Source organism: Dipteris shenzhenensis, chromosome 10 (assembly GCF_047967505.1).
Source record: "Dipteris shenzhenensis isolate YYH24624 ecotype China chromosome 10, Dip_SZ_1.0, whole genome shotgun sequence".
NCBI classification, from domain to species: domain Eukaryota; kingdom Viridiplantae; phylum Streptophyta; class Polypodiopsida; order Gleicheniales; family Dipteridaceae; genus Dipteris; species Dipteris shenzhenensis.
The window spans coordinates 7,232,267-7,242,368 of NC_141605.1; the positions used below are offsets into that span (position 1 = coordinate 7,232,267).

Here is a 10,102-nt window from a genome sequence, read left to right on the forward strand (position 1 = left end):
CAAGCACGCTTCGACTCCTGAAAGAGATCTTGTATTGAACCTCAGTGCCACAAATCTGATAAGCAGATCAATACGTCTCTACTTACCCTACACCCCCTTCGATATACACGAACAGGATTGCCTCACACAGAATATCAAGCCTCAAGACTGATCTAAAAGAACGGAACACAAAGTAATGGAAGCTTGTAATGGTTAGAAATCTCTCCAAATTCTGCAAATATAGCTTCGAAGTTATCCTGCTCTATTTGATTCCAACACCACCACCATAGCAGGATCGCCTTTTGTCGAATCCCAAAAAATCGATGATGGTGAAGCTGTGTCGTCTCCACAACCATCTTCAAGACTCTCCAAACTTTCCCGTTCCAATGACTTAAATCGGACTCCCAATAAAGGACCCTATCCAAAATACCCATCACATGTGATGAACGGATCTCGGCACGAGATCATAGCCCATTCATCGACTCAACATCTCGCTTTAATCGATGCAACTGTTCAAAGAAATTGTATAACGAGCACATGCGACTGTACATCTCACAACAATCCTGGACAATTCCCTTGCTGCTTGCACACAGTCATATACCCACGTTGATGTTGTTTTCCACCAAATTACTGGCCACAGTCTACAGCACAAACGAGATCCCACCAATAGTTTACACAACAGCAAAGAAAAGACAACCGAAAGGCAAAGCAGGCGGTAGGAGATTATGATGTAACTCTTTAACAAAAGCCAGCAAGACCCATCGTGATACTTCCAGCCAGAACAAACTTCGAACCAAAAATCACCAAGAGAACGAAACTCCGCAGAGACCACGGATAACGTTCCAAATCCGCGATAGCAACGACAAAAATAGAAACACAAGGTACGCATGGATCAGGAATGAAAGCACGCCACCTGGCGGAAAATGGTCTGGCAACGTGGCGAAAAATGGTCTGGACACTTTTTTAACAAAAGTATAACGATAGCGCTGCCTCCAGGCAGTGCTAACAAAATGTTGGCCTTGGTTTCGTGCTTATGGGAGAAAGTTAAGGTTACGTGAAGCCATTTAAGCAGATAACATGACCCCAAGCCTTTAATCCTAATTACAGAACACGAGGACAAAGCCATGGAGGCGATGGGGAAAAAAAGTGCAACGAATAAGCCGTAGATCTGCAACTTCCTCGAGCTCTGTTGCAAATGTTTTATTCAAAATCAGCACATAAAAAACTGGTATATGTATGTACACAGAATATGGGATCGATGAACTCTAGAGCGATATTTTCACAACCTTGAGTTTGCAACTCTTCGAGAGAAGCCGGGTACCCTTCCCAGCTGCTGGATTGCTGATCTCCACATCGCAATTCACTTTGAATTTTGAATCTCCCGACTTCCAGCTCCAAATCTTGATCCTAGCATGCGTTACAGTCTTCACTTGTAGCCAAATGCTGCTACCACTGCTCACTGCCTCTTGCAGGCGTGTCGCAATGGCCTCTGTCAAGGGCGTATCCTGCCCCTTCATCTCCAACTGTAGTTCCGTCGCCTCCTCGTGACCCAGATAGAAAGACGGCAGGGAGCCCGTCCCAATTTGTGTCCCTTGATAATACAGAGAGACGTCAATCTCGTCGTAGTAGATGGCAATCTTCTTATTGGGATTCTCTGCCTCCACAGTGAAATTCACGTCGGTCTGAAGATAGTGCAGAGCGTTTGCAGACGCATCTGACTGCACGAGAGGTGCAGTCGTCAAGTTGAACTCGGAGATGTGAGCACCCGTAACCGAAAATTTGGGCGCCTTCGGATGTAAAAGCAGGTAAAAAACCAGTGCTGCTACTCCTAAGAGGATCAAAAAAGTGATCAAAATGCCGCATAACCACCCTAGACAGCAGCAGCAGGGATTGCAGCGTCGGCGGCGCGGGCGGTACTTCGCCTGCTGCAGGGGAAACGGCGTGGGCTGCTTGTAGGAAGACTCATGGAGGGCTTTCTGAAATCTCTTCTGCTGCTCGTCCTTGTCGGCTGCCGACGCAGGAGCATCACCGTTGAAATTTGCTTCGTTAACAGGGTAAACTCTGTCCGCCATGGAAGCTTATCAGGTAGTAGAGCTCTGTGGATTGTGGACTAACTAAAAGTCCTGGAGGATTGACCTACTGCAAAGGAAAAGCTATGGGGTTGTGGATTACCAAAGACGCCCAAGTCCGGATGGGAAAGAGACGAGGAAGATCGATCAACAGGAAGATGGATAGCGAAGGAAAAGCAAAGAAGTAGAGCAAAAAGCTGAGGAGAGACGAAAGGTATGTATGTAGATAAGCGATGAGCTCGAAGGCTCGGAGGAGAATGAATCAAGGAGCAAAGCAGAACATTATTATATAGAAGAAAAACGAATAAACAGCAGCTCGCAGGAAGCAACCACGTAGTTGCAGAGGAAGGGAGCTTGAGAGGGAGAGAAAGGGAAGGTGGCGACCGGTTCGCAAGGCGCGTTTTGTCAAACTATACACGCTATCCCCACGTCTTGACAACGTCAACCCTTCACCTTCCGTTTGGAAATTGGAGTACGCTTTTGTGAATTTCCTTTTTAAACGAGATGAATGCTCATAAAGCATTCATAAGGCCCCCCTCATATGCGCAGCTTGGAAGAGAGAGAGAGGACTTGGATGTGCAGCAAGGGGAAGCAAGAAGAGAGAGAGAGCACGGGGAGGGGGCCTTGCCTTGAAATAGAAAGAAACGTGAAAATTAGAGAAGGGCACAAAATGTGGATTAGAAATTATTTCGCTTTGCCAAGCTCGCCCACCGTCAATAAGGCTACCACTTGAGTGGCACGCCAAAAATTTGTCTGTTGTATAGTTTATGAGATCAATTGCTTTTTCATAGCTTAAAAAAATCATTTGCTTTCCCTTTTGCATCCAAAAGCGCTTGCTTTACCGCTGCACTAGAAGGTAGTACTCTTATTAAAGCTCCTATGTTGGGTGAATACCGGCCCTTGGTGGGGACATGTTAAAAAAAAGGGCCAGACGTCCAATAACATTCGAGAATGAAAAGAGACGGGCCCACATAGAAGTGGACTCACCGACGGCTTTCTCGTGTGAGGTGATTGACCTCCCAAGGCCACCCAAGAAGTTACGTCAATCAACATTCAACGATGATGCAAGCATCGAGCCCACGAGAGATTCAAACTCCTGACCTTCTGCTCAAGCGTATGTTACATACTACCACACTAGCTTCAATTGATCAAATCACCTAACCGCATTTATGATCGGATAGAAAAGCCTCTATACCTTGGATGGACACCTACAGTATTCGCCAGCTTCACCTATTCGCAGATGGTCTCACGTAGATGCGGTTGTAGCCTAGAAATTCTCCAACATTGAGTTGAGCATCTTGGGAACGTGATGTTAGTAATGGAATCCCCTTCTATAAAAACACTCCCTTCAACAATTCCCCCACACCTCTTGTAGCACCAAATTGACACCACTCTTCAGATGACGATGGTCACCAAGCCAAGCTCTTTTAGAGTCTACATTCCCATGCCCCCACAAATCGCCCCCAATGTCGAGCAATTTATGGACCAGCTAGTAGCCTACCAACATAGGGAGCCTATGTCTAATTACCTAGGGCTGACAAACCAGGGGGACTTTGGAGGAATTGAACAACTCTCATTTGAGCTATTACTACCGTCATTATCGAACAAGAGAGCATGATTGCTCGTAGGCATTCCCTCTTTGTTTTACATGGAGAGTGAGAGAGAAGGGGGGGCAAGGGGGAGGAATCGCTTTGCAACTCATTTTTAAAGCATGCTAAAAATTCCATAAATCACCATCCAAGACGTCCCTATAGGACCTCTCTATTAACGGAGTGCTAAGTAAAAAATTTGCCTTTACTATTTTCTTTATATAATATCCTACTTGACATAAGACTACTACTCATTTAGTTTTTTCTTATATAATATGCTATTTCACAAAAGACTAGTATTGATTTAGTTTTTTCTTTACCGAAAGGAATAAATCTAATGAATTGTAGTTTAATGTAAAGCACCGAAGATGGTGGTTGCGATGGTTACGTTTATATTCTCTAGCTACAAAAAGTATTTGTATCTAGCCGTTCTTAGCACTATGTGTGTTTTCTATTTGCATCTTGTCACACTATCACCAATCATTTTTAAAAGCCAACCACAAGTTCATATTTCCACATCACCTTTCCCACACATCCTTTATTTCATTTTCTAAAGACAAACAACCACAAGTTCACACCCCCACAAGTTCAAATTTCCACACCACCTTCTATCCTACTTGCTACATGAAGTCATTTCCTAAAGACACCCACAAGTTCGCACCCCCAAGTCACCTTTTTCACACAAGCCAAGTCTCCCTCAACAACTATACCAATTAAGACAACTTGCTTTTCTAATTCAAATTCTTCCTTCCTCAATAGTGCCTACTACCTCCCTCCCACCAACACACAAACAACCTCCCTGTCAATCATTCTATATCATGTACATGCTATCATGACTCTCTCTCTCTCTCTCTCTCTCTCTCTCTCTCTCTCTCGCATGCACGTTCCCTCCCTCCCTCCCTCCCTCTCTCTCTCTCTCTCTCTCTCTCTCTCTCTCTCTCACACACACACACACACACACACACAAAAATCTAGCTAAATCAATATTTTATTATGTCAATCCTATATGATTCTTACATGCTTCACCACAATTAAAATCTTCAATTTCTATTCCATTCACTTATTGAACAATCTAAAAGTGCATATGTAAGAACCCACATGTGTCATGCATGCATGTTTGTCTCATGTTTGTGTACATGTGCACACACGGACGCATGAGCATGTGTGTGTGTGTGTGTGTGTGTGTGTGTGTGTGTGTGTGTGTGTGTGTGTGTGTGTGTGTGTGTGTGAGAGAGAGAGAGAGAGAGGAGAATAAAGTGAACGGATTTAAAGAGGCTAAGTTGATCTCCCATGATAAGGCACAGACAGGCGGGAAGCAAAGTAATGTGCAAGATAGTGGCAGTTACAAGAGGAACCATGTATATAAATAAAATAGAATATCCATAACTTTAAAAATGGGTTTAGAAGATATATATATATGTACATAATAATTTGGTTTAGGTAGAATAGGGGGCCAAAAAAAAACATAATAGGCCAATGAATTATAGGAAGGTGGGTTCACTTTGGAAGGTTGTAGCACAATTAGGGGGCTTATGGGTTTGTTTAAAAGAGTTTAGGAGGGTTTTTGGTGACACAAATAAAAAGTATGTATAAGGTTGTTAAGTGAAATTAAATTAATTTAAAAGAACAAGTGCCATTTATTTATAGATTAAAAAATAACTTAAATGTGGCAACCATTAAAAGAAAGAAACCAACCAATTAAGAGAAATTTTTAACATTAAAAAGCACAACTAACCATTAAGAAAGTTACAAAAGTAAAAAATATATATCATTAAACTTTATCCAAAAATTAGAAACTCAATCGTAGTCCCATTTCTAGGGGGAAAGTTGGGTTGTGCCAATTATGAAAAAAAGGCCAAGAGGAGGAGGGGGAATGATGAAGAAGGAAAAAGAACTTGTAAACAATTGAAAGGACTTGTAAATTACAATCTTAACATAAATTAAAGTTGCAAAAGAGACGTCATCTTGTTAGAAAATTCAGCGTGTTTCTATCACTATGTTCATACTAGTCTTCTACACAGTGGAAGCATGTTTGTGTGTGTGTGTGTGTGTGCCAATAAATAAATAGAAAGCTGATATTTGTACAAAGGTTGGGGGTTTGTGGGGTTGTGTGTAAGTGTGTGTGTGCATGTGTGTGTGTAAGTATAGAAAATGTGTGTGTTTGTGTGTGTGTGCATGCGTGCATTCATGCATGCATGTGTGTGTGTGTGTGCATGCGTGCTTGCATGCATGTGTGTGTGTGCGTGCGTGCGTGCATGTGTGCGTGCATGCATGTGTGTGTGCATCCATGCTTGCATGCATGTGTGTGTGTGTGTGCATGCGTGCGTGCGTGCGTGGATTCGTGCATGCATGCATGTGTGTACGTGTGCATCCATGCTTGCAAAAATCTGACATTAGCTCAGTATCCATCACCAACATTCACTTGCATAAATCTGACATTAGCTCAGTATCCTTGGCATTCAACACTTCATTACATCAAAGATTTGTGGCAATTAGCAAAATTATCTTCCCATACATCTTGTAAACACATGCGACCCAACATTTGTTAATTATTTTTTTGCATTAGTTCCATAGTGACATACATCATCCTTATACATCACACATCCATGCGGCTATACCTTAGACATTGTTGTCATCATTTGACTACAATCTTGATCTTTGGAACACATGTTCTTCCAATGTGAATTCGTTTGCAGAGTTCCTTTACTAGTTGTCTCAAATCCACACAATTGGATCATGCTTAAAAAAAACAAAATTGTGAAAGAGAGTATCAGAATAAACTGACAGGTTCAACATAATCCCCACAGTGGCAGCTCAGAGCATAATCCCCATAATGGCACAATTGACATATAGTGTTCTTGTGGGTAGAGACTCTTGACAGTACATTGATAAGCCTGTAGCACAAAACATAGACAATCTCCAACATGGAACACATACAATCTCCAACATGGAGCACAAACAATCTCCAACATGGAGCTATTCATAGCAATTACACCACAATGATGATATTTTTATCGCGACTTTAGATGAGATCCATGAGTGGATAGAGAACCAACTTTGACCTTTTATTGCCGGTATGTATCAATTTACAATGATGATGAAGTTGGACCTCATTGGCCTTTAGAAATTAGATGTTTATTTATCATATGCTTGTATGGACCTGTCTCCACCTTTTGATCATACAATTTGCAAGTAATCCCTCAATATGAGACACTTCCATCTACATCATCTCATGGATTGACTCTAGTGATATACAACCATCACAAGTATGCATCAATCCAACGACAATCCAACTCCACCATCTACTCCCACATCAGATAATGTATATACACATAGTAGGTGTTGAGAAGCATAGTAACCATATAGACTTGTAGTAGGTAAGTCCTCAATATGATGCTCTCACATCTCCAGCAACATGTAGAGATACAAGCCATATTGCATCAAAATCCTTAGGTGATTTCATTTCAACATCCATCACTGATGCTTTCACATTTGACAAAGATCATATCACATCTTTGGACACATTTTCCACTAGTTCATATTAGTCTTTGTCCCATTGAGGTCCCATTATGACCATTGTTTCTAACCAGCAACAAATCATTCCTTACTATGAGGACATTTAGGCAGCAATATGATCCTATCTTGGTGCAGTTAGCATAATGAATTTTGGCCATAGAGAAACCTAGAGAACTTAGTGTTCCAACATGTACTATGAATATAGTATATAGGCCATACTTGATGTAGCTTAGTGGCTGGATACAAGGTTACATATTTATCCCTCCTATACAATTTGGTAGTTCATATGGATCAATCTAAGATTCATCCCTACTATAGCATTTGGTAGCTTATATGCCTCACGGACATCTTATACATTTTCACTTGCATCTCAAGCTTCTAGGACTTAATACTATTAGGTCTTCCTAGGTGAGCCTATGAAAATTTCTACATTCAATGCCAATGTATATTTATCCATGCACATTTAGATGATATTTAGCTCATAAGAGTTAAGCATATTGGTTTGGTGTGCTTCCATGCCTTCTCAATCATACTACAAACAATGCTATCTTTTTTTTTGGTTGGTGACACACTTGTTTGTCACAATCTCTTGGATTATTTCTTCATGGTTGCACTAAATAGCTTAGTATCTAGATTATCCTTCATCAAAGCATCTTCATGGCCCCTAGTGACATATGACATGTTCATCTCTAATATGTTTAGTGCATAGCTATCAACATAGTCATCTTTCGATGAGAATGATCTTTGATCCAAGTGGACTTCTTACTTATTCTTCTTTTTCCCTCATCCCTTTGGCATACTTTCTAGAGTTTGTCCCAAAGGAAAAGGATGACCCACAAATTAATTGTATGAAATGCACATTATGTATAGGATCTATAAGTTTTCCTCAATTTTATAGGTTTTTATTGCATCACCAATATGCTTACACTAAAATCCAAGGACCAAAAATGATCTTGTACATGCACCCTCTAGTTACCCAATTCAATTTAAGAGTGGTGGTTAAGTTGTTATAAATTATACCATAGATATAGGGCATCTAATCAAGCCCCAACCCCAAGGGTTTCATGTATACATCATGTTAATCATCAATACAATCTATTATATAATGCATATTGTGTAATTATCTATCTTATGCACTTCACTTTCACCCCCTGATCCTCAAATACTCAAGAAATACAATGCAAGTATAGTACTTGTATCTGGTAATAGGGCTTAAACACTACATTTAAAAATTTTGGACTTGCCTAAAGTCCAATTTAAAATTTGGACTAAAGAAAAGTCCAAAAATCCCAAATGCACTCCTAATGTAGTTTTTAAATCTTATTTTAAAAACCAAAGTTTAATGAAAATACCCACTACTTGATGAGATTTGGCAAAATACTTACTATTATGAATATTGTGCTAGTGAATGAATAGTTTGCCAATGCAATTTTTAAGCTTGATTAACTATATATTTCTATGGTTTTTTAAGATTACTCAAATTATGCTACAGGGTCAAAAACTTTCCATGAGCAGCATACTTTCTATAATTTTTTAAGAACATTAATAGATTGACCAATTCTCTTGCAAAGGTGGTGTACATATACACCATCTTGGTGTAGAAATACACCCTTAAGTATAAAGTCAAATTAATAAACAATGGATGCGACATTATAAAGCCATAAGAGCCACATAAGATGAGAATTTTCCACTCAAAAACTAAGAACTTGCTACTCAAAAACAAACTATATTAGAAATTCTAATATGATCTGCTCAGCCCCACCAGGCTTGTTGCAAAGAATACAAAATAAGATTATCAACTTTACTATTACAGACCATAAAGATTGAAATATAATGCCACACATTTAATACTTGGAAGTGAAAGGTTACTTGCTCATCACACATTTAATATTTCCTAACAATCGCATCATCACACATTCATATCATAAAATAATACACAATGTGCAATAACGAAATGAAAAGCATGAGTAAATGACACTCATATAAGTAACACTGAGCATAATCAAACAAAACAACATCATGATTCAATACTTCATCCTAGAAACAAAAATGGCCATCACAATTAATAAGGCCATGTACAATGGAGTGGTCTCTTGTGATGCTTCCTCTAGCGTTTAACATATAACTACATCATAAGACTCACAATGGAGTGGTCTCTTGACGAGCATGTTCTTGAGTACCAAGCTCTTCAATGTGAGGAGCTTGACTACCAAGGTCTTGACTAATAGCTTACTCTAGAGTCTCCTCTTCCTTAGCACGACGATCCTCTTGTACCTCCTTACTAGTATTTGTTGGAGTTGCAGGATCTTCCACTTCCTTACTAGTATCCGTTGGGACTACAAGCTCTTCCACCTCCGTCCTAGGATCCACTGGAGCTTCCTGCTCTTCCTTATCAGGATCCTCATGTACCTCCTTATTACTAGGATCCTCTTCCACCTCCTTACTATTATCCGATGGGACTGCAGGCTCTTCCACCTCCTTCCTAGGATCTGTTGGAGCTGTTGGCTCTTCCTTATGAGGATCCTCATGCACCTCCTTACTAGGATCCACTGGAGCTTCCGACTGTTGAGATTCTGGATCATCATTATCTTCTATAGGTAAGACTTGTTTGCTTGACCCACCTTCTCTCATGAGACTTTGGATGGCTTAATGGGTTCCAATTTGTCTCTAGTTCCCACTTCTATAGCCTTCCCTTTTCCTTGCACTTCATGGATTACAACTTTCCTTTGGCCTTCCCATATGGTAAGGGGAACCTCCTTGACTCTTCTTTTTTGTTTCCAAACCTCCCACAACTTCGAGCGTCTTTCATGCAATGTAGAGTTGGAAACCTCCTCTGAATCATCATCTAATTTTGAATCATCAATCTTTGAGTAACTATCTTCTCTATTTTCTTCGACATTTTCCTGTGCAAAGAAGGTAGTGCAACTGTAATATGTATCAAAGAATTTC

The 10,102-nt window shown here is 40.3% G+C and overlaps 1 protein-coding gene across 1 annotated transcript; it reads right to left on the bottom strand.

Moving 5' to 3' along the window:
- Positions 1-1,144: 1,144 nt before the first annotated feature.
- Positions 1,145-2,403, bottom strand: LOC147897340 (NDR1/HIN1-like protein 10). The gene has a single exon (XM_087380758.1). It carries the CDS (start codon positions 2,049-2,051, stop codon positions 1,245-1,247), a length of 807 nt encoding a protein of 268 aa, XP_087236884.1. The 5' UTR covers positions 2,052-2,403; the 3' UTR covers positions 1,145-1,244.
- Positions 2,404-10,102: the final 7,699 nt, after the last annotated feature.

Bases quoted from the DNA above. Each gene is read 5' to 3' on its own strand.
- LOC147897340 (XM_087380758.1), bottom strand. From the start codon at position 2,051: ATGGCGGACAGAGTTTACCCTGTTAACGAAGCAAATTTCAACGGTGAT.